This window comes from Bufo bufo, chromosome 6 (assembly GCF_905171765.1).
Source record: "Bufo bufo chromosome 6, aBufBuf1.1, whole genome shotgun sequence".
In the NCBI taxonomy this organism is placed as follows: domain Eukaryota; kingdom Metazoa; phylum Chordata; class Amphibia; order Anura; family Bufonidae; genus Bufo; species Bufo bufo.
This window is the reverse complement of record NC_053394.1, coordinates 435,524,084-435,549,115: the sequence shown is the minus strand read 5'-3', so window position 1 is coordinate 435,549,115 and position 25,032 is coordinate 435,524,084. Positions and strand designations below refer to the sequence as shown.

The window sequence follows — 25,032 nt, the reverse complement described above, 5'->3', positions numbered from 1 at the left end:
GGATGGGGGTAACTTTTACATAGTTTTTCTGCAGTTTTTCCCTCTGGGGGCGGGGTTTTTGTTCTGGGCCTACCCCTCCCCTATTTAAGGAAGCATTGTGCACCAGTTCGGTGTCTGGCTGCACATGCTTCTCAAGCCAGAGTCCCTATAAGTTGGTGTTCTTCCACTTATTGGTGCCTTATTCTTCGGGTCCTCATTTTCAGCTTCCGCCGTTCTGCCTTTTTTACCTTTTCTCCTTAACATTTATAGGTAATTTACAAATGTTTTACTTGTCTCTTTTCCCGCAGTGATGTCTTCTCCGCGGCATTCTGAAGGCAGAAAGACGGGTTCCAAGAGGAAACATTTATCCTGCTACGATTGTAGCGCTCTTTTGGAGGATAGCTGTCCCTACTCCAGGTGTGACAGCTGCCGTCCCAGAGTCCAACCTTCTAGTGAACCTACGATGCAGGATATGTATCAGTAAGTGAAGACCTATGTAGATGGATCTATCAAATGAGTCATAAGCCTGCTGAATGAAAGGCTTCCTGCTCAGACCCCTATGGAGTCCTCGGCTTCTGTAGAGAGACCTTCTGTGGTCTCCTTAGTTTCTTCCTCCTCGGATAAGGAGGAGCTTACTTTGTGTTTATTTCCTCCAGATAAGACACAAAAGTTACTTAAAGGGACACTGACAGGGCCAAAAAGCATATTAAGGTATATATATGACCGTACAGGTCTAAAGTGTATAAGAATAAAGTGTATAAGAATCATGTAAGTATCCCCCCTGTCCACCTTATAACTACAGTAATGTGAAGTTTTATAACCTGCTGGAATCGGGTTCAATCTGCCCAAGGGGCGGCGTTTCACCTCAGCTTGCGCCCAGACAGCCTCGCCACAACTGCCGTTTGAAGCGCCGCCCAGCTCATCAATATTCACTTCGCTGGGCGGCTACTAGTGTCCCCGGCTATCTTCAGCTCATGCGCCCGGCACCCTCACTGGCCGGGATCGCATCGCGCCTGCGCACAGTCTCATTCTCAGAGGCAGCCTCTGAGAATGAGACTGTGCGCAGGCGCGATGCGATCCCGGCCAGTGAGGGTGCCGGGCGCATGCGCTGAAGATAGCCGGGGACACTAGTAGCCGCCCAGCGCCGCCCAGCGAAGTGAATATTGATGAGCTGAGCGGCGCTTCAAACGGCAGTTGTGGCGAGGCTGTCTGGGCGCAAGCTGAGGTGAAACGCCGCCCCTTGGGCAGATTGAACCCGATTCCAGCAGGTTATAAAACTTCACATTACTGTAGTTATAAGGTGGACAGGGGGGATACTTACATGATTCTTATACACTTTATAAGACCTGTACGGTCATATATATACCTTAATATGCTTTTTGGCCCTGTCAGTGTCCCTTTAAGTCCATCAGGTCGGGGGACCATGAGGTTGACTCGGGGGAGCCCTCTGATCCCGCTAGTCGGGCACTTTGTGTCTTTAAAGCGGATGAGACCCTCCTCTCTGTCATGCGTACAGAGTGGAAGAAACCCGAGAAAGGTCCGGTTCTAACTAAGAAATTTAGAACCATGTTTCCGATGGCTAGAACCCTTTGTGGAATCGTGGGGTTCCATTCCCAAGGTGGACATGGCTATTGCCAAATTGTCCAAACACACTCTGGTTCCAGCAGACGATAGGTCTAGTCTGCAGGATCCCCTTGACAGGAGAGCGCAGTGCACTCTCAGGAGAAGTTATACGGCAGCTGCAGGTTATCCACTTATCTGCCGATCCCTCAATATGATAGCGGATCAGCTGAGCCGTGGTCTTCCAATGTTGGAGTGGTCTTTACATCCGGAGATATTCAAGCAGATAGTCCTCAAGTGGGGGATGCCAGAGGTGGATCTTATGGCAACAAGGTTCAACGCCAAGGTAGAGAGGTTTTGTTCCCTTTACAGGGAGGACAACCCCCTGGCGATAGACGCTCTGTCAATATCCTGGAGGTTTAGGCTGGCTTACATCTTCTCTCCGTTTTCCATGATTCCGAGGATATTGATGAAAATACATCAGGATTAGGCCTCGGTGATAGCCATCATACCGTTTTGGGCGAAAAGATCCTGGTTTACCCAGCTCACCCAAATGAGTCGAGGGCAATATTGGAGGCTCCCCCCTCAGCAGATCCTGATGTCGTGGGACACTCACCTCTGCCCAGATCTGCACAGGTTGAACCTGACAGCCTCGAAGTTGATCAGTCCCTTCCCAGAATAGAAGGGCTTTCAGAGTCGGTCCTGAGAACGCTGTCTCATTCAAGAGCGGACTCTACCAAGAGAGCCTACTGACGGATTATGAGGATATTCTCATCCTGGTGTTCCTCAAAGGAGGTGGCGTCTGCAGATCCGCCCCTCTCCGCAATCCTTCAATTCCTGCAACATGGCCTTGCTCCATCTACCTTGAGGGTTCAATTTTCAGCCATTTCAGCTTGCCTCAGCAAGTCTTTTTCTCAGGACCCACTCATCAATCAGTTCCTTAAAGGAGCTGAAAGATTAAAGCCTACAGTACTGAGACCCATTCCTCAATGGGATTTATCAGTAGTTCTCAAGGGGTTAGCATCTCCCCCCTTTGAGCATTTTGGAGGAGGTAGATTTCAAGTTCGTCACATGGAAACTTGTTTTTCTCCTTGCAGTGACTTCGGCCAAGAGGGTCTCTGAGCTTGAAGCTCTCTCAGCACACGAGCCCTATACCATCTTTTTGCAAGACCGGGTCCTTCTAAGATTTCTCCCGTACTTTAGGCCTAAGGTTCCTTCGTTCCAGAATATCAACCAGGTGATATCCCTCCTGGTTCTTTCTACACCTTCTACCTCCTCCGAGGAACCTGTTAGTCATCCTCTGGAAGTCTCGAGATGCCTCCGGATCTATGTGGATAGATCAAAGGAGTTCAGGAAAGATGAAAATCTTCTAATCCTGTTTGCCGGTAAGTTTAAAGGCCATAAGGCATCTAAACCGTCCATCAGTCGATGGATTAAGGAGGCTATTAGGGAATCCTTTGTTTCCCAATCTCTAGACCTTCCGGGGTTTGTGAATGCTTATTCTACCAGGGCCGTATCTACTTCTTTTGCCGAGAGGAGTCTTCTTCCGCTTGACATGATTTGCAAGTCTGCCTCCTGGAGCTCTGAATCAAAATTCATCTCCCATTATAGACTGGATGCCAAATTAGCTGAATACTCGGCCTTTGGGCAGACTATAATTGGTTCTACCAGGCATGAGGGCCCTCCTTAGGGGTTCTTCTTGCTATCTCCCCATCTGTGCTGCTGGTAGGACGTAAGGGAATCGTTAATTTCTAACGATAATTTGTTTTCCCTTAGTCCTAACAGCAGCACACAAATATCCCACCTTAGTAAGGCTAGTTGTCTTCTTGCTATAACACAGTGGGCTGGGGGTGATTCCCTCCTTTATAGGGGAGTCTTATTGGTTTATTACTTGGGCTCATTAAAAATTCCGCCGGTCCTACCAGTCCACGGGGGGTGGTTAACCCCATCTGTGCTGCTGCTAGGACTAAGGCTAGGTTCACACCTGAGCGTTTTACAGAGCGTTCCTACGCACTGTAAAACGCTCAACAGGCAAAAACCAATGTTTCCCTATGGGCATGGTTCTCACCTGAGCGTTTTAAAAACGCCCTACGCCCCAAGAAGTACAGGAGCTTCTTTGGGGCATATTGTCGCGCGTAACACCTCTGTTTTTCATTGTACGCCTCTGTGGTCAATAGCAAGAACGCGTGTATGACGAGTGTTTCCAAAATACAAAAACGCCCCAAAATACGCCTCAAAAACGCCTGTAAACAGCGCTTATTGAAAACGCTCAGGTGTGAAAGGGAAAACAAATTATCGTTAGAAATGAACGAATGTAGGAGGCACCAACATTATGGAAGTCATTTTAAACAAAAGTTTTTGACTCTCACCTGAATATGGGATCTGTTTTCAGGCATCGTGTTCCAAATCTCCATTCCAAAAACCAGAGGACGCCCCAGAATGTGATGATCTGACAGCATGGCTGAAAGGAAAGACAAATCCATGTGATGGTCAGAGATGCAGTAAATCTCAGAAATGGATAAAGCCCATGTCCACCTCCTGTCATCACCTCTCCAGGGTGTGGAACGAATCTCTACAAACAGCAGTCATCGTACTGATTCTGACTTACATGCTGCATTATACTCCAGAGCTGCACTCACTATTCTATAAAATATACAAAACAAAAACTTGGGTTGTATCTCGTACTGTGAGCGCTGTTAGTCCTTCGTGAAGTGGGTTCAATTCACATTAGGCAAGTGAAACAAAGTTACGGGACCGCTCTCCTCTCCTGGAATCTACAAACAGGGAGGATAAGTCAGATGCCAGGTCCTTCCTCCAATTCTCCTTCCTTAAACCTCATTCACACGTCAGTGTTTGGTCAGTGATTTCCATCAGTGATCGTGATCCAAAGCTAGGATTGGAGCCTCCACCGACATAAGGTGTAATGGAAAGATCTGCACCTGTTCTGTTTTTAGAGCCGCACCTGGTTTTGGCTCAAAATCACTGATGGAAAGAGGTCTGAAATATTGGATAACACTGACATAATGCTGTCAGTGTTATCCAATACATTCCAGCACTGCAAGGGTTACATAGCATCATAAAATCAATAAAATGCAACGCGACCCCTTGAAGGTCAGGATGGGAGCTGCCGCATACTCATGCTGCGAGTCCAACGCGTGGAACTCGCTCGTCTGAGTAGAATAAATGAATCTTTTAGCCTGAAAGTGCCTACAGTGCTTCACTATTTTGCCTCCTGACTCCTGATATTATAGGTTGATCGGATGTGAAAAAAAAAAAACTTGGAGCGGTACCGCAGCTGGACATCGTAGCAGCATTTATCCTGTACTGATCCCGAGTTACGTCCTGTATTATACTCCAGAGCTGCACTCACTATTCTGCTGGTGGAGTCACTGTGTACATACATTACTTATCCTGTACTGATCCTGAGTTACATCCTGTATTATACTCCAGAGCTGCACTCACTATTCTGCTGGTGCAGTCACTGTGTATATACATTACTTATCCTGTACTGATCCTGAGTTACATCCTGTATTATACTCCAGAGCTGCACTCACTATTCTGCTGGTGGAGTCACTGTGTACATACATTACTTATCCTGTACTGATCCTGAGTTACATCCTGTATTATACTCCAGAGCTGCACTCACTATTCTGCTGGTGCAGTCACTGTGTATATACATTACTTATCCTGTACTGATCCTGAGTTACATCCTGTATTATACTCCAGAGCTGCACTCACTATTCTGCTGGTGCAGTCACTGTGTACATACATTACTTATCCTGTACTGATCCTGAGTTACATCCTGTATTATACTCCAGAGCTGCACTCACTGTTCTGCTGGTGTACATACATTGTACTGATCCAGAGTTGCTCGATAGGTCGGAGTTGCTCCCTCGATTTGGTGACACTTACCATTATAAGATGCAGAAACAATTCAGTCGGACGTTCTTCAGCACCGAAGAAGATCCAGAAAGTCTGCAGAACCAGATAATAAAGAAGGATCTGAGGATTAGGCTTCTCTTCACCTTGGATCTTGATTCTGAGGGGTTGTTTTTGTAGATCCCCAAACATTGAAATCACTGTCACGGTCTGAATGTGATGGAAGTGACAGTGGGACAGTCTGGTATGTATGACGTCTACAGCTGGGTTTACATCACATTTTGGTCATCCGATTAACACATACAAATCCGTTATCGGATGCCTCAGACTGATGGAGTACAGCGGCACCCCTTCACCATAGAGTGCCAGTATAAAAACATATACGTTTCTTACTGGACTCTACAGGACACCAAAAGCGCCGTGCGCTATTCTTCTGAATCCTTTTTTTTTATACAATGTATCCATTTAACGAATAGCAAAAACGTGATGTCCACACGCCCTGAGGAGGTCACCGGACTCTCACAAGAGAAGATGTCGGGGAAAGAACGGTCAGACGGTTGTATATCAATTTTTTTTTTTTTTTCAGGAGATACGCAGAGGCCAGAGGTATCTGGAGGGTAAGAGAGGACCCTGGAGTGGACAGAAGAGTCTGGAGGTGGACAAAGGAATCTAGGGCCCGCATAATACTATCCTACAGTGCACATAATACTACCCTACAGTGCGCATAATACTATCCTACAGTGCACATAATACTACCCTACAGTCACATAATACTATCCTACAGTGCACATAATACTATCCTACAGTGCACATAATACTATCCTACAGTGCACATAATACTATCCTACAGTGCACATAATACTATCCTACAGTGCACATAATACTATCCTACAGTGCACATAATACTAGCCTACAGTGCACATAATACTAGCCTACAGTGCACATAATACTATCCTACAGTCACATAATACTATCCTACAGTGCACATAATACTATCCTACAGTGCACATAATACTATCCTACAGTGCACATAATACTATCCTACAGTGCACATAATACTATCCTACAGTGCGCATAATACTATCCTACAGTGCACATAATACTATCCTACAGTGCCCATAATACTATCCTACAGTGCCCATAATACTATCCTACAGTCACATAATACTATCCTACAGTGCCCATAATGCTATCCTACAGTGCACATAATACTAGCCTACAGTGCCCATAATGCTATCCTACAGTGCACATAATACTATCCTACAGTGCACATAATACTAGCCTACAGTGCCCACATAATACTATCCTACAGTGCACATAATACTATCCTACAGTGCCCATAATACTAGCCTACAGTGCACATAATACTATCCTACAGTGCACATAATACAATCCTACAGTGCACATAATACTACCCTACAGTGCACATAATACTACCCTACAGTGCACATAATACTATCCTACAGTGCACATAATACTATCCTACAGTGCCCATAATACTATCCTACAGTGCCCATAATGCTATCCTACAGTGCGCATAATACTAGCCTACAGTGCGCATAATACTATCCTACAGTGCGCATAATACTATCCTACAGTGCGCATAATACTATCCTACAGTGCACATAATACTACCCTACAGTGCACATAATACTATCCTACAGTGCACATAATACTATCCTACAGTCACATAATACTATCCTACAGTGCACATAATACTATCCTACAGTGCACATAATACTATCCTACGGTCACATAATGCTATCCTACAGTGCACATAATACTACCCTACAGTGCACATAATACTATCCTACAGTGCACATAATACTATCCTACAGTGCGCATAATACTAGCCTACAGTGCGCATAATACTATCCTACAGTGCGCATAATACTATCCTACAGTGCACATAATACTAGCCTACAGTGCACATAATACTATCCTACAGTGCACATAATGCTATCCTACAGTGCGCATAATGCTATCCTACAGTGCGCATAATACTATCCTACAGTGCACATAATACTACCCTACAGTGCACATAATACTATCCTACAGTGCACATAATGCTATCCTACAGTGCACATAATACTATCCTACAGTCACATAATGCTATCCTACAGTGCACATAATACTACCCTACAGTGCGCATAATACTATCCTACAGTGCACATAATACTATCCTACAGTGCACATAATACTATCCTACAGTGCACATAATACTACCCTACAGTGCGCATAATACTATCCTACAGTGCACATAATACTACCCTACAGTGCACATAATACTATTCTACAGTGCCCATAACACTATCCTACAGTGCGCATAATACTATCCTACAGTCACATAATGCTATCCTACAGTGCACATAATACTACCCTACAGTGCGCATAATACTATCCTACAGTGCACATAATACTATCCTACAGTGCACATAATACTATCCTACAGTGCACATAATACTATCCTACAGTGCACATATTACTATCCTACAGTGCACATAATACTAGCCTACAGTGCACATAATACTATCCTACAGTGCCCATAATACTATCCTACAGTGCCCATAATACTATCCTACAGTGTGCATAATACTAGCCTACAGTGCGCATAATACTATCCTACAGTGCGCATAATACTATCCTACAGTGCACATAATACTAGCCTACAGTGCACATAATACTAGCCTACAGTGCCCACATAATGCTATCCTACAGTACCCACTTAATGGTATCCTACAGTGCCCACATAATGCTATCCTACAGTGCCCACATAATGCTATCCTACAGTACCCACATAATACTATCTGTGGCGAAACCAACCTCGCCACTGGGTTTTGGAGAGGCCTGTTTATCAGCCTCTTGCCTCAGGATTATGGCCCATACTAACTTTTAAACCCCTGAACCTATTCAAGTGAATTTTGGATAGGTTTGTCCCCAAGTTATACTGTTTAAATTGATGTAAGTTATATGTATGGCCAATGTAAACTCACAAAGTTGTAACAATTTATAATAAGTGTAACTTGTCAGCTTGGGAGGAATATGCTGGGTGTGTTTCTATTGTGCCATTGTGTGTTTAAATGGTGATGTCTGTCCTGTTATATCCACATGTGTATTGGTGATTCCTCTTTGTCTTGAGAGATATTTGTATTACGCCTCGGGTGTCTCCAGGGCAGAGAGGAGGAAACCATGATGCATTGTGGGGATGTATTGTCTCTGTAAAACCTGCTTGAGCCAGATTGCCATGCTGCCAGCCAGGGCCCAAAAGATACTTTTACTAACTTTTCAACCCCTGGTCTGATTCATGCCATTTTGTAATATGTTGTTCCCCTGAATGGATTGATTGTGAATATGTAATTTTTATGTGAATGTGATGTATGGTTTTAGAGTTATGAAAGTTAGGTAGAAAGTATGTTTTAACTGTATGTGTAATTGAATTTCCTCTCAGGATAAGGGGAGGGAATATGTGGGATGTAACTGATATGTGATTGGTTGTTTTATACCTCCCTGTGGGCGGTCCTGTATTTGAAAAGACTGTAATAAAAACCAGGCTGGGTGTACCAGCACCTCAGACCACTGCTTGACCCTCAACACGGAGCCTTGTCTCGTTATTGGGGGGATCCGCTGTATGCTGTTAGAGACTGATTGCCAGGAGTGTAAGCTGATTCCTGTTCGTCTGCTAGCAGCTATTCGTGAGGTTCCAGTTCGGAGTGCTACTTTGTATCCAGTTCGGGAGTTGGTGTTCTGCAGTAGCTGTGCCTGTCTCTCAGAAAGGGGCACATCGCCTAAACGGATTTTAACCCCTTGTCTGCTGAAACAGTCCGTTACATTGGTGGCAAGCAGCGGGATCGTTCCTACAGCCAGAAGGACAGCTACAGGAGACACCATTTCTTTGGATTTTATAACTTAAGGGCAACGCATGTCTCAGTACAGCGACCCTAAAAGCACCAGGATGGAACCAGCAGTGGAGTACAGATACTCTGTGGAGGAATTTGACCGTATGATGTGGTTGCGGCTGAACTTCTTCGGACCAGATCCAGCTGAGAAATACGTGAAGTTCGTGAGGAGTCTAGTGTTCAAGACCCTACTATACCGGGCAGAAGGGGACGGTCAGCTGCCACGTTGGGTGGACCTCCATCGGAAGTTACAGTTGCGGGACAGGGAGCTCAGTCTCCTCTCCCCAGCGGCAGTGTCCAGCAGGGAATTGGGAGCCCAGTCTCCATTCCCCAGCGGCAGTGTGAATTGCAGGGAATTGGGAGCCCAGTCTCCATTCCCCAGCGGCAGTGTGAATTGCAGGGAATTGGGAGCCCAGTCTCCATTCCCCAGCGGCAGTGTGAAGTGCAGGGAGAGGAGAGCAGCGTCCTCCCTCCCCAGCGGCAGGCTGAGTTACAGGGGGCAGAGGTAGTTGTTCCTGCCCCCCAGCAGCAGAGTGATATGCCGGGAAGGCAGTGTGAAATGCAGGGAGAGGAGAGCAGCGTCCTCCCTCCCCAGCGGCAGGCTGAGTTACAGGGGGCAGAGGTAGTTGTTCCTGCCCCCCAGCAGCAGAGTGATATGCCGGGAAGGCAGTGTGAAATGCAGGGAGAGGAGAGCAGCGTCCTCCCTCCCCAGCGGCAGGCTGAGTTACAGGGGGCAGAGGTAGTTGTTCCTGCCCCCCAGCAGCAGAGTGATTTTTTGGGAATTGGGAGCCCAGTCTCCATTCCCCAGCGGCAGAGTGTCCAGCAGGGAATAGAGAGCCCAGTCTCCTATCCCCAGCAGCAGGACACTGTATTGGGAGCGGAGACGGTCGGTCGCCCTCCCCAGTGGCTGGAAGTATGTATGGGAGAGGAGCTCGTTACCCCCTCTCCCCAGCGGCAGCTTAACGCATCAGGGGGAGACAGTAAGCCCCACAACAGTGCAGATGGGACCGTGGTCTCTGCACCTACAGCACAGGGGGTAGAGACAGTCGGTCTCCCCCTCCAACAACCAGACTCTAAGCCAGGGAGCAACACAGAGACCGGGAGTACCAGCTTCCAACATAACCTTGGTGGACTCACTGGACAGAGACAGGCTACCAAATGCAACAGGTCCAGTATTGGGTTGTGGGTGGGCTGCCAGACTAACTCAGGTACCGACCCGCGTGAGGTCAGATATCTGGTTAGTCTTCCCTGGGGGGGGAAGATGTGTGGCGAAACCAACCTCGCCACTGGGTTTTGGAGAGGCCTGTTTATCAGCCTCTTGCCTCAGGATTATGGCCCATACTAACTTTTAAACCCCTGAACCTATTCAAGTGAATTTTGCATAGGTTTGTCCCCAAGTTATACTGTTTAAATTGATGTAAGTTATATGTATGGCCAATGTAAACTCACAAAGTTGTAACAATTTATAATAAGTGTAACTTGTCAGCTTGGGAGGAATATGCTGGGTGTGTTTCTATTGTGCCATTGTCCCATTGTGTGTTTAAATGGTGATGTCTGTTCTGTTGTCTGCACATGTGTATTGGTGACTTCTCTTTGTCTTGAGAGATAATTGGATTACGCCTCGGGTGTCTCCAGGGCAGAGAGGAGGAAACCATGATGCATTGTGGGGATGTATTGTCTCTGTAAAACCTGCTTGAGCCAGATTGCCATGCTGCCAGCCAGGGCCCAAAAGATACTTTTACTAACTATTCAACCCCTGGTCTGATTCATGCCATTTTGTAATATGTTGTTCCCCTGAATGGATTGATTGTGAATATGTAATTTTTATGTGAATGTGATGTATGGTTTTAGAGTTATGAAAGTTAGGTAGAAAGTATGTTTTAACTGTATGTGTAATTGAGTTTCCTCTCAGGATAAGGGGAGGGAATATGTGGGATGTAACTGATATGTGATTGGTTGTTTTATACCTCCCTGTGGGCGGTCCTGTATTTGAAAAGACTGTAATAAAAACCAGGCTGGGTGTGCCAGCACCTCAGACCACTGCTTGACCCTCAACACGGAGCCTTGTCTCGTTATTGGGGGGATCCGCTGTATGCTGTTAGAGACTGATTGCCAGGAGTGTAAGCTGATTCCTGTTCGTCTGCTAGCAGCTATTCGTGAGGTTCCAGTTTGGAGTGCTATTTTGTATCCAGTTCGGGAGTTGGTGTCCTGCAGTAGCTGTGCCTGTCTCTCAGAAAGGGGCACATCGCCTAAACTGATTTTAACCCCTTGTCTGCTGAAACGGTCCGTTACACTATCCTACAGCGCCCACATAACACTATCCTACAGTGCACATAATACTAGCATACAGTGCACATAATACTATCCTACAGTGCACATAATACTATCCTACAGTGCACATAATACTATCCTACAGTGCACATAATAATAGCCTACAGTGCTCATAATACTATCCTACAGTGCACATCATACTATCCTACAGTACGCATAATACTATCCTACAGTGCACATAATACTATCCGACAGTGCACATAATACTATCCTACAGTGCACATAATACTATACTACAGTGCCCATAATACTATACTACAGTGCACATAATACTATACTACAGTGCACATAATACTATCCTACAGTGCCCATAATACTATCCTACAGTGCACATAATACTATCCTACAGTGCACATAATACTATCCTACAGTGCACATCATACTATCCTACAGTACCAATAATACTATCCTACAGTGCACATAATGCTATCCTACAGTGCACATAATGCTATACTACAGTGCACATAATACTATCCTACAGTGCACATAATACTATCCTACAGTGCACATAATACTATCCTACAGTGCACATAATACTAGCCTACAGTGCACATAATACTATCCTACAGTGCCCACATAATACTATCCTACAGTGCACATAATACTATCCTACAGTGCACATAATACTAGCCTACAGTGCACATAATACTATCCTACAGTGCACATAATACTATCCTACAGTGCACATAATACTAGCCTACAGTGCCCACATAATGCTATCCTACAGTGCACATAATACTAGCCTACAGTGCACATAATACTATCCTACAGTGCCCACATAATACTATCCTACAGTGCCCGTATATTACTATCCTAAAGTGCCCATAATACTATCCTACAGTGCCCGCATAATACTATCCTACAGTGCATATAAAACTATCCTACAGTGCCCACATAATGCTATCCTACAGTGCCCGCATAATAATATCCTACAGTGCCCATAATACTATCCTACAGTGCCCGCATAATACTATCCTAAAGTGGCTGCATAATACTTTCCTACAGTGCCCGCATGTCATGGTCTTACCTGCTTGCTGCTCTCCTTCGTTTGACATGTGCTGGCGGCCATCTTGGTTTCTGGGTTTCTTGTAGCCTTCCACCCTGCGGCTCCTCCTTCCCCTGGGAGGAGCTGGATGCCTAGCTCATATATATAGGAGGTCTGTGGCTTCAGTTCCTTGCTTGGTCCTCTTGTGCTCACATGCTTCTAAGACTGCTGCTGCTTCTGGTTCCTGATCCTGGCTTCGTCTGACTACCCTTCTGGTTCCTGATCCTGGCTTCGTCTGACTACCCTGCTGGTTCCTGATCCTGGCTTCGTCTGACTACCCTGCTGGTTCCTGATCCTGGCTTCGTCTGACTACCCTGCTGGTTCCTGATCCTGGCTTCGTCTGACTACCCTTCTGGTTCCTGACCTCTGGCTTCGCAAAGACTCTGCTCGGTTTCACCATCCGTTTGGACTTTTGCTTTACAGCTTTATTTTCAATAAAGCCTTCTTATTTTCACTTATCTCTTGTTGTACGTCTGGTTCATGGTTCCGTGACATTAGGACCAAGCCATGAATTCTGACGGTACAGGGCCATCCTCGCTACCCACGCTGGTTGCCAGACTTGATCAGCAGGATCACCTGTTGGGTCGGTTCGCTGTGGCGTTGCAAACCCTGCTTGAATGCACGGCTCATTTCGCTCCCGTTGCCGATGGGTCGGTTGTCGCTCCTACTGCCGCTCCGGTTGTTGCGCCAGAGTCTACTCCGACACCTGTTGTTGCGCCTGCGGTATTTCGGGGTATGACCGGTTCTGCCCCTCTTCCACAGCGCTTTGGGGGAGAGCCAACTCAGTGCCGAGGTTTCCTTAACCAGGTGGGCATTTATTTCGAGTTGCTGCCACATGCCTTTCCTACTGAGAGATCAAAGGTGGGCTTCTTGATCTCGCTGCTCTCGGACAAGGCCTTGGCCTGGGCCAGCCCTTTATGGGAGAACAACAATCCGGTGGTTGCCGAGTTTTCCGGTTTTGTTGCTTCTCTTCGGAAGGTATTCGATGTGCCGGCTCGTGCTGCCTCTGCTGCGAAGCTCCTTATGTCCATCAGACAGGGTTCACGATCCGTAGCTGAATACGCCATTGAGTTTCGTACCCTGGCAGCAGAGGTGGGCTGGAATAATGAGGCTCTGGTCACTGCTTTCTCTCATGGTCTCTCGGATGCCTTGAAGGATGAGGTTGCAGCTAAGGACCTACCAGTTGAGCTCGAGTCTCTTATTTCTTTCCTGATTTTGATTGACACCAGACTCAGGGAGAGACCTTCCTTTAAGGAGAACCTGCGGAGGTCTTCTAACAGATTGGTGCCTACGTTTGCTGTCCCACCCGTGCCTCCCTCTCCTCCCACGCCTCCTGGGGATGACTTGTCTGGGGGTGAACCCATGCAGCTGGGGTTTGCTCGCCTGTCCGAGGGGGAGAGGGCACTCCGGAGACGTGAGGGCCGATGCATGTACTGTGGTCTCGGTGGGCATTTTCGGTTGGCATGTCCGAACCGTCCGGGAAACGCTCGTACCCTGAGATCCTGTCGGGGGCAGATCTTGGGTGGAGTCTCCTCGTCCCCGGTTTCCCGTGTTGACAAACCACTGATCACTGTTGTCCTCTCCTGGGTCGGGGGCTCGGTGACGACCCAGGCGTTGGTGGACTCTGGTGCTGGTGGTTTGTTCATTGATAGTGTGTTCGCTGCCGCCAATTCCATTCCTCTGCAGGCTCGAGGTTCCCCACTGGCTCTTGAGGCGATAGACGGCAGACCCCTTCTGCCGCCACACGTGACTCATGAGACCCTTCCAGTGGGGATAGCCATTGGTGCCGTTCACAGAGAGTCGGTCTGCCTCCAGGTTATTTCGTCTCCACACTACTCGGTGGTCTTGGGGTACCCCTGGCTCCAGAAGCATAATCCGACTTTCGATTGGAGATCGGTCGAGATCCTCTCGTGGTCACCGCAGTGTGGGGCTAGTTGCATCCATGGGTCTGTCAAGTTGCTGTGTACTTCCTCGGACTCTCTGTTGCCTCCTGAATATGAGGAGTACCGGGATGTATTCGATAAGGTGCGCGCGGTTGCCCTACCTCCGCACCGCCCATATGATTGTGCCATAGAGTTACAATCTGGTGCCGTTCCTCCTCGTGGCAAAGTCTATCCACTGTCGGTAGCGGAGAATGAGGCCATGGAGGAGTACGTGAGGGAGGCGCTTTCACGCGGACACATTCGCAAATCTTCGTCCCCGGCAGGGGCTGGATTTTTCTTTGTGAAAAAGAAGGGCGGTGAGTTGAGGCCTTGCATCGATTACAGGGGTCTCAATCGCATCACGATCAAGAACGCTTACCCGATACCCTTGATTTCCGAGCTGTTCGATCGCCTTAAAGGGGCCACGGTCTTTACCAAACTCGACCTGAGGGCGGCATATAACCTGGTAAGGATCAAGGCGGGCGATGAGTGGAAGACCGCGTTTAACACCAGGACCGGTCATTACGAATCCTTGGTTATGCCCTTTGGGTTGTGCAATGCGCCCGCAGTCTTTCAGGAATTCTTCAACGATGTTTTCCGTGACCTGTTGCAGCAGTGTGTGGTAGTCTATTTGGATGACATCTTGGTATATTCTGAATCCATGGAGGCCCACATTCTGGATGTCAGACGAGTGTTGCAACGGTTACGAGAGAACAAGCTGTTCGGTAAGCTTGCGAAATGCGAATTTCACCGATCCCAGGTAACCTTCTTAGGTTACATCATTTCCGCTGAGGGGTTCTCCATGGATCCTGAGAAGGTTTCGGCTGTCTTACAGTGGCCCCAGCCCAGTGGTCTTCGTTCCCTGCAGCGCTTTTTGGGCTTCGCCAATTATTATCGGAAGTTCATCAGGGACTTTTCCATGCTGGCCAAGCCTCTCACGGATCTGACCAGGAAGGGCAGTAATTCCCAGGTCTGGCCGCTCGAGGCCATCCGAGCTTTTGAGGCCCTAAAGTCCGCCTTTGTGTCGGCTCCGATTCTGTCGCATCCCAACCCTGGGTTGCCCTTTGTCCTCGAGGTGGACGCGTCTGAGACGGGAGTAGGCGCCCTTCTGTCTCAGCGTAGAACACCAGAGGGTCCTCTGCTTCCTTGTGGGTTTTACTCCCGGAAACTGTCTTCCGCGGAGTGCAACTATCAGATTGGTGACAGGGAGTTATTGGCCATCGTGCAGGCCCTTAAAGAATGGAGGCACTTGCTCGAGGGTTCGGTGGTTCCGGTTCTCATCCTGACGGACCACAAGAATCTGACCTACCTTTCTGAGGCCAAGAGATTGACACCACGTCAGGCCAGATGGGCTCTGTTCTTGTCACGTTTTAATTATGTGGTCTCCTACCTACCCGGTTCCAAGAACATCAGGGCGGATGCCTTATCACGGCAGTACTCCGAGCTGTCCAGGGAGGAGTCGATTCCGACTTCGGTCATACCTCCGAATCAGATCCTGGCCGCCATTCGCACCAGCCTGACCTCTCCCCTGGGTGAGCAGATTTTGGCGGCTCAATCTGGTGCTCCCTCTGGGAGACCCAACGGCAGATGTTTTGTGCCTGAGGAGTTGCGCACTCGGTTGTTGCGAACCTACCATAACTCCAAGACCGCGGGGCATCCTGGAAAGAATCAGCTGTCCTGGGCTGTTTCACGTCTGTTCTGGTGGCCTTCCCTACGTTCCGACATCGCCGCATATGTAGCGGCATGCTCCGTTTGTGCCCAGAGTAAGTCCCCTCGGCACCTTCCGTTTGGCCTTCTGCAACCCATAGCCACCGGGGAGCGTCCATGGTCACACCTGGGGATGGATTTCATTGTGGACCTCCCTGCATCCCGAGGCCATACGGTCATTCTCATGATTGTGGATCGGTTTTCCAAAATGTGCCACTGTGTTCCTCTCAAGAAGTTACCCTCTGCACAAGAGTTGGCCACGATTTTTGGCAGGGAGGTCTTCCGGTTGCACGGTTTGCCTAAGGAGATTGTGTCGGATCGGGGGAGTCAGTTTGTGTCCAGGTTCTGGCGCGCCTTTTGCTCCCAGTTGGGGATTCATCTCTCCTTCTCCTCGGCCTACCACCCTCAGTCCAATGGGGCCGCAGAACGATCCAATCAGGCCTTGGAGCAATTCCTTCGTTGCTATGTCTCCGATCACCAAGACAATTGGGTTGACCTCCTGCCTTGGGCTGAGTTTGCCAGGAACACGGCGGTGAACTCTTCCTCTGGGACGTCTCCCTTCATGGCCAATTATGGGTTCCAACCTGCCGTGTTACCGGAGGTATTCTCTCCCCAGGATATTCCGGCTGTGGAGGATCACCTTTCCGTCCTACGTGCTTCTTGGGTACAGATCCAGAAGTCCCTTGAGGTCTCTGCGCAGCGCCAGAGACTCCAGGCTGATCGCAGACGAGCGCCTGCTCCTTCCTACCAGGTCGGAGACCGTGTATGGTTGTCCACCCGCAACCTCAACCTTCGAGTGCCCACTCCCAAGCTGGCGCCTCGCTTTGTTGGTCCCTTCCGAGTGCTTCGCAGGGTAAACCCGGTAGCCTATGCCCTTGCGCTTCCTCCTGGCATGCGGATCTCTAACGTGTTTCATGTCTCCCTGTTGAAGCCACTGGTGTGTAATCGTTTCACTTCCTCGGTTCCTCGGCCTCGTCCGGTCCAAGTGGGCAATCGTGAGGAATATGAGGTGAGCAATATCCTGGACTCACGCCTGGTCCGCGGTCGGTTGCAGTTTTTGGTCCATTGGCGTGGTTATGGTCCAGAGGAGCGTTCCTGGGTTCCCTCCGCAGATGTCCATGCTCCTGCCTTGCTCCGAGCCTTCCACGCACGCTTCCCTCAGAAACCGTTTTGTGCTCCGCGGAGGAGGGGCCCTTGAGGGGGAGGTACTGTCATGGTCTTACCTGCTTGCTGCTCTCCTTCGTTTGACATGTGCTGGCGGCCATCTTGGTTTCTGGGTTTCTTGTAGCCTTCCACCCTGCGGCTCCTCCTTCCCCTGGGAGGAGCTGGATGCCTAGCTCATATATATAGGAGGTCTGTGGCTTCAGTTCCTTGCTTGGTCCTCTTGTGCTCACATGCTTCTAAGACTGCTGCTGCTTCTGGTTCCTGATCCTGGCTTCGTCTGACTACCCTTCTGGTTCCTGATCCTGGCTTCGTCTGACTACCCTGCTGGTTCCTGATCCTGGCTTCGTCTGACTACCCTGCTGGTTCCTGATCCTGGCTTCGTCTGACTACCCTGCTGGTTCCTGATCCTGGCTTCGTCTGACTACCCTTCTGGTTCCTGACCTCTGGCTTCGCAAAGACTCTGCTCGGTTTCACCATCCGTTTGGACTTTTGCTTTACAGCTTTATTTTCAATAAAGCCTTCTTATTTTCACTTATCTCTTGTTGTACGTCTGGTTCATGGTTCCGTGACACCGCATAATACTATCCTATAGTGCACATAATGCTATCCTACAGTGCCTGCATAATGCTATCCTATAGTGCCCGCATAATACTATCCTACAGTGCCCATAATACTATCCTACAGTGCCCGCATAATACTATCCTACAGTGCCCATAATACTATCCTATAGTGCCTGCATAATACTATCCTAAAGTGCCCACATAATACTTTCCTACAGTGCCGCATAATACTATCCTACAGTGCACATAATACTATCCTACAGTGCCCAAAATACTATCCTACAGTGCCCATAATACTATCCTACAGTGCCCACATACTATCCTACAGTGCCCACATAATACTATCCTACAGTGCCCACATAATGCTATCCTACAGTGCACATAATACTATCCTAGCGTGCCCACATAATACTATCCTACAGTGTGCTTAATACTATCCTACAGTGCCCATAATACTATCCTACAGTGCCCGCATACTATCCTACATTGCCCACATAATACTATCCTACAGTGCCCACATAATACTATTCTACAGTGCACATAATACTATCCTACCGTGCCCGCATAATACTATCCTACAGTGCCTATAATACTATCCTACAGTGCCCATAATGCTATCCTACAGTGCCCATAATACTATCCTACAGTGCCCGCATAATACTATCCTACAGTACCCACATAATACTATCCTATAGTACCCACATAATACTATCCTACAGTGCCCATAATACTATACTACAGTGCCCACATAATACTATCCTACAGTGCCCACATAATGCTATCATACAGTGCCTACATAATGCTATCCTACAGTGCCCATAATACTATCCTACAGTGCACATAATACTATCTTACAGTGCCCGCATAATACTATCCTACAGTGCCCACATAATACTATCCTACAGTGCATATAATACTATCCTACAGTGCCCGCATAATACTATCCTACAGTGCACATAATACTATCTTACAGTGCCCACATAATGATATCCTACAGTGCCCACATAATGCTATCCTACAGTGCCCACATAATGCTATCCTACAGTGCCCACATAATGCTATCCTACAGTACCCACATAATAGTATCCTACAGTGCATATAATACTTTCCTACAGTGCCCGCATAATACTATCCTACAGTGCCCGCATAATACTATCCTACAGTGCACAGTACATAATACTATCCTACAGTGCCCATAATACTATCCTACAGTGCCCACATAATGCTACCATACAGTGCCCACATAATACTATCCTACAGTGTCCACATAATGCTATCCTACAGTGCACACATAATGCTATCCTACAGTGCACATAATACTATCCTACAGTGCATATAATACTTTCCTACAGTGCCCACATAAAACAAACCTACAGTGCCCACATAATGCTATCCTATAGTGCACATAATACTATCCTACCGTGCCCACATAATACTATCCTACAGTGCGCATAATACTATCCTACAGTGCCCATAATACTATCCTACAGTGCCCACATACTATCCTACAGTGCCCACATAATACTATCCTACAGTGCCCACATAATACTATCCTACAGTGCACATAATACTATCCTACCGTGCCCATAATACTATCCTACAGTGCCCACAAACTATCCTACAGTGCCCACATAATACTATCCTACCGTGCCCACATAATACTATCCTACAGTGCCCATAATACTATCCTACAGTGCCCATAATACTATCCTACAGTGCACATAATACTATCCTACAGTACCCACATAATACTATCCTACAGTGCCCATAATACTATCCTACAGTGCCCATAATACTATCCTACAGTGCACATAATACTATCCTACAGTACCCACATAATACTATCCTACAGTGCACATAATACTATCCTACAGTGCCCGCATAATACTATCCTACAGTGCCCATAATACTATCCTACAGTGCCCATAATACTATCCTACAGTACCCACATAATGCTATCCTACAGTACCCACATAATGCTATCCTACAGTGCCCACATAATGCTATCCTACAGTGCCCACATAATACTATCCTACAGTGCCCACATAATGCTATCCTACAGTACCCACAGAACACTAATATGTAGCATCTATATACAATAATACTATTTGAGTATCTACAGAACAGAACCATACAGTGCAGTGATAACAGTACTGTGTAGAGGCCATATAATACTGCCAAAGAGTAAGGAATTGGGTAGAAGTTTAGAAATGGCACAGTCGTGATGGTGGAAGCACCTGCCTCTTGACCTCTGCTGAGCTCCAGTCTGGGTGTGCGGCACAGAACATTATAAGCCCCTTACTATATAATATTATAATGGTCGTGGGTTGTTTTTCGGTGACCTGTAAATAAAATGCTGAATACACTTTACTCCACTCACCAGATGCGATAGAAATGCTCCTAAGTTACAGGGAGGCACCAGGAACAGAGAGGCGATTAACAAACTGCTCAAATCCATAAGAAATAAAGAATAAAAGGGCAAGGGACCCAATACCATCTGCAAGAAGAAACATGAGAAATAATGAGAGTAAATCACAATATCATAGATAACCACCTGTGACATCATAGATCACTGCCACCTGTGACATCATAGATCACCACCACCTGTGACATCATAGATCACCACCACCTGTGACATCATAGATCACCACCACCTGTGACATCATAGATCACCACCACCTGTGACATCATAGATCACCACCACCTGTGACATCATAGATCACCACCACCTGTGACATCATAGATCACCACTGTGCTGTTCCAGCCTTTATTCTTCTATTCCACTAATTGTTGTGTTTGCATTATCTTATCATTTACTATGTTGTGTAACGCTGCCACCCTGTGGTTATTCTTATAATGCATTTTATAGTGTGTTATGTAAATTTCTATTGCATTGCTCTCCTCCCTCTTTTGTGATATCACATCCTCTGTAAGGTCCTTCGTACTTCCTCTTTGTGGCAGACTTCCACCTGGTGAGAGCAATTCTTTTTGACCTCTAATATCCTCTAGCATACCCTGATTCCCCTCATTTGTTTTTCAAGGCAAATCAATAAATGATCAAAGCTTCACCATTGTATTCTCCTCACTGGATCATTACATGCAACTGTTGCCTACATCTGGAGATATTAGTGAGTTCAGCTATCTACCATTGCTTGTACAGGGGCTATCACTCACAATCAATCAAGGGATTTTCTCTAACGTACATCTGTGGCAGAATAACCACCACCTGTGACATCATACATCACCACCACCTGTGTCATCATAGAACACCACCACCTGTGACATCATAGATCACCACCACCTGTGACATCATAGATCACCACCACCTGTGACATCATAGATCACCACCACCTGTGCCATCATACATCACCACCACCTGTGACATCATACATCACCACCACCTGTGACATCATACATCACCACCACCTGTGACATCATAGATCACCACCACCTGTGACATCATACATCACCACCACCTGTGACATCATACATCACCACCACCTGTGACATCATACATCACCACCACCTGTGACATCATACATCACCACCACCTGTGACATCATAGATCACCACCACCTGTGACATCATACATCACCACCACCTGTGACATCATACATCACCACCACCTGTGCCATCATAGATCACCACCACCTGTGACATCATAGATCACCACCACCTGTGACATCATAGATCACCACCACCTGTGCCATCATAGATCACCACCACCTGTGACATCATAGATCACCACCACCTGTGCCATCATACATCACCACCACCTGTGACATCATAGATCACCACCACCTGTGACATCATACATCACCACCACCTGTGACATCATACATCACCACCACCTGTGACATCATAGATCACTGCCACCTATGAGGTCATACATAAATCATTCACACCTGTGATAGATATCATCACGCCTATGACATCACAGATGATTCCCACTGGTGACATCACAGATCATTCCCACCAGTTTGATGTCGTCGAGGGATATGGAATGGCCGCAGGTGCACCTTGCCATACAGAGTTGTGCAGGTCTAGGCACATTACTAGAGCATAGCGAAGTTTCGCCCACTCCGGGAGGAAGAACCAGGCTGCTGCGATGAGAGCCGGACACTGCAGGAGGCCGGAAGGTACTGGAGACAGGAACAGAAAGACAGAGCGCTGCACCCGAGGACTTCAGGGTTGGTATGGATTTATTTAACAACATAGGCAAGCTACACGTTTCTGTGGCGGTCCGCCGCCTTCATCAGGCTTGTGCAGATAACAAAGACGCACCATTATATACCCATAAAACCGGAAATAGGGATTAACCCTCTTAGACTGGAAAACAGTGATTAACCCTGTAGATTCCTTAGGATATTTAAGGTAAAGAAATAGCAGAACCACAAACTATTCCGACCTACATAAAATGGTATAAAAATGCAAGTGGTTATAACACTGATACGGGACCTGTAAGAGGTCGGCAAAGGAGGTTACTATGGTAACCAGTGGCGACTCTACGAACAATATATAGGGGGGGCACAAAGATACCACAGTCAAAAAAGGGGGGGGGGCAAAAACAAAATAAGTATATATAAATAAGATTACAAAATACGAGAGAATTGCGGTCTGCAGGGATACATTTATAATAAAACAATTTACTTACAAAAGAAGCTGTTCAGTCGTCTGCTGTGCCGTCCTCTGCTCGCTTCCACGGATTCTATCCTCTTCTTTCTGTCTCTCGTCAGTGCGCAGGCGCAGTGTTATGGTGGATCTGTAGAAGACACTTATTATGCCTCTCATTAGCCCCCATATTCCCCTCATGATTAGGAATTAGCCCCCATACGCCCATCATGATTAGCCCCCATATGCCCATCATGATTAGCCCCCATATGCCTTATCATTAGCCCCCATATGCCCCTCATCATTAGCCCCCATATGCCTCTCATGATTAGCCCCCATACGCCCCTCATGATTAGCCCTCAAATGCCCCTCATGATTAGCCCCCATATGCCTCTCATGATTAGCCCCCATATGCCTCTCATGATTAGCCCCCATACGCCCCTCATGATTAGCCCCCATACGCCCCTCATCATTAGCCCCCATATGCCCCTCATCATTAGCCCCCCAAATGCCTCTCATGATTAGGGATTAGCCCCCATATGCCCATTATGATTAGCCCCCATATGCCTCATGATTAGCCCCCATATGCCCCTCATCATTAGCCCCCATATGCCCCTCATCATTAGCCCCCATATGCCTCATGATTAGCCCCCATATGCCCCTCATCATTAGCCCCCATATGCCCCTCATGATTAGCCCCCATATGCCTCATGATTAGCCCCATATGCCTCTCATGATTAGCCCCCATATGCCCCTCATGATTAGCCCCCATATGCCTCTCATCATTAGCCCCCATATGCCCCTCATGATTAGCCCCCATATGCCTCTCATGATTAGCCCCCATACGCCCCTCATGATTAGCCCCCATACGCCCCTCATGATTAGCCCCCATACGCCTCTCATGATTAGCCCCCATATGCCCATCATGATTAGCCCCCATATACCCCTCATGATTAGCCCCCATATGCCAATCATGATTAGCCCCCATATGCCCATCATGATTAGCCCCATATGCCTCTCATGATTAGCCCCCATATGCCCCTCATGATTAGCCCCCATACGCCCCTCATGATTAGCCCCCATATGCCTCTCATCATTAGCCCCCATATGCCCCTCATGATTAGCCCCCATACACCCCTCATGATTAGCCCCCATATGCCTCTCATCATTAGCCCCCATATGCCCCTCATGATTAGCCCCCATACGCCCCTCATGATTAGCCCCCATATGCCCCTCATGATTAGCCCCCATACGCCTCTCATGATTAGCCCCCATATGCCTCTCATGATTAGCCCCCATATGCCCCTCATGATTAGCTCCCATATGCCCCTCATCATTAGCCCCCATATGCCTCTCATCATTAGCCCCCAAACGCCCCTCATCATTAGCCCCCATATGCCCCTCATGATTAGCCCCCATACGCCCCTCACGATTAGCCCCCATATGCCTCTCATGATTAGCCCCCATATGCCTCTCATGATTAGCCCCCATATGCCTCTCATGATTAGCCCCCATACGCCTCTCATGATTAGCCCCCATACACCCCTCATGATTAGCCCCCATATGCCCATTATGATTAGCCCCCATATGCCTTATGATTAGCCCCCATATGCCTTATGATTAGCCCCCATATGCCTCTCATGATTAGCCCCCATATGCCTCTCATGATTAGCCCCCATATGCCTCTCATGATTAGCCCCCATATGCCTCTCATGATTAGCCCCCATATGCCCATTATGATTAGCCCCCATATGCCTTATGATTAGCCCCCATATGCCTCATGATTAGCCCCCATATGCCCCTCATCATTAGCCCCCATATGCCCCTCATCATTAGCCCCCATATGCCCCTCATGATTAGCCCCCATATGCCCCTCATGATTAGCCCCTATATGCCTCTCATGATTAGCCCCCATATGCCTCTCATCATTAGCCCCCATATGCCCCTCATTAGCCCCCATATGCCCCTCATGATTAGCCCCTATATGCCTCTCATGATTAGCCCCCATACGCCTCTCATGATTAGCCCCCATACGCCCCTCATGATTAGCCCCCATATGCCCCTCATGATTAGCGATTAGCCCCCATACGCCCATCATGATTAGCCCCCATACACTCCTCTTGATTAGCCCCCATATGCCTCTCATGATTAGCCCCCATATGCCCCTCATGATTAGCCCCCATATGCCTCTCATGATTAGCCCCAATATGCCCATCATGATTAGCCCCCATACGCCTCTCATGATTAGCCCCCATACGCCCCTCATGATTTGCCCCCATATGCCCCTCATGATTAGCCCCCATATGCCCCTCATGATTAGCCCCCATATGCCTCTCATCATTAGCCCCCATATGCCTCTCATGATTAGCCCCAATATG

At 47.7% G+C, this 25,032-nt stretch overlaps 1 protein-coding gene across 2 annotated transcripts in view; it reads right to left on the bottom strand.

The window, feature by feature from the left end:
• Positions 1-25,032, bottom strand: part of LOC121004805 (ABC-type organic anion transporter ABCA8-like) — a 525,268-nt gene that overhangs the window by 34,998 nt on the left and 465,238 nt on the right. For both annotated transcript variants that reach the window (XM_040437168.1, XM_040437167.1), the window contains exons 26-28: positions 20,424-20,540; positions 5,452-5,514; positions 3,909-4,000 (exon numbers count right to left, since the gene is read on the bottom strand). In XM_040437168.1, coding sequence (XP_040293102.1) covers positions 3,909-4,000; positions 5,452-5,514; positions 20,424-20,540 — 272 coding nt within the window. The remainder of the gene's footprint in view (positions 1-3,908; positions 4,001-5,451; positions 5,515-20,423; positions 20,541-25,032) is intronic.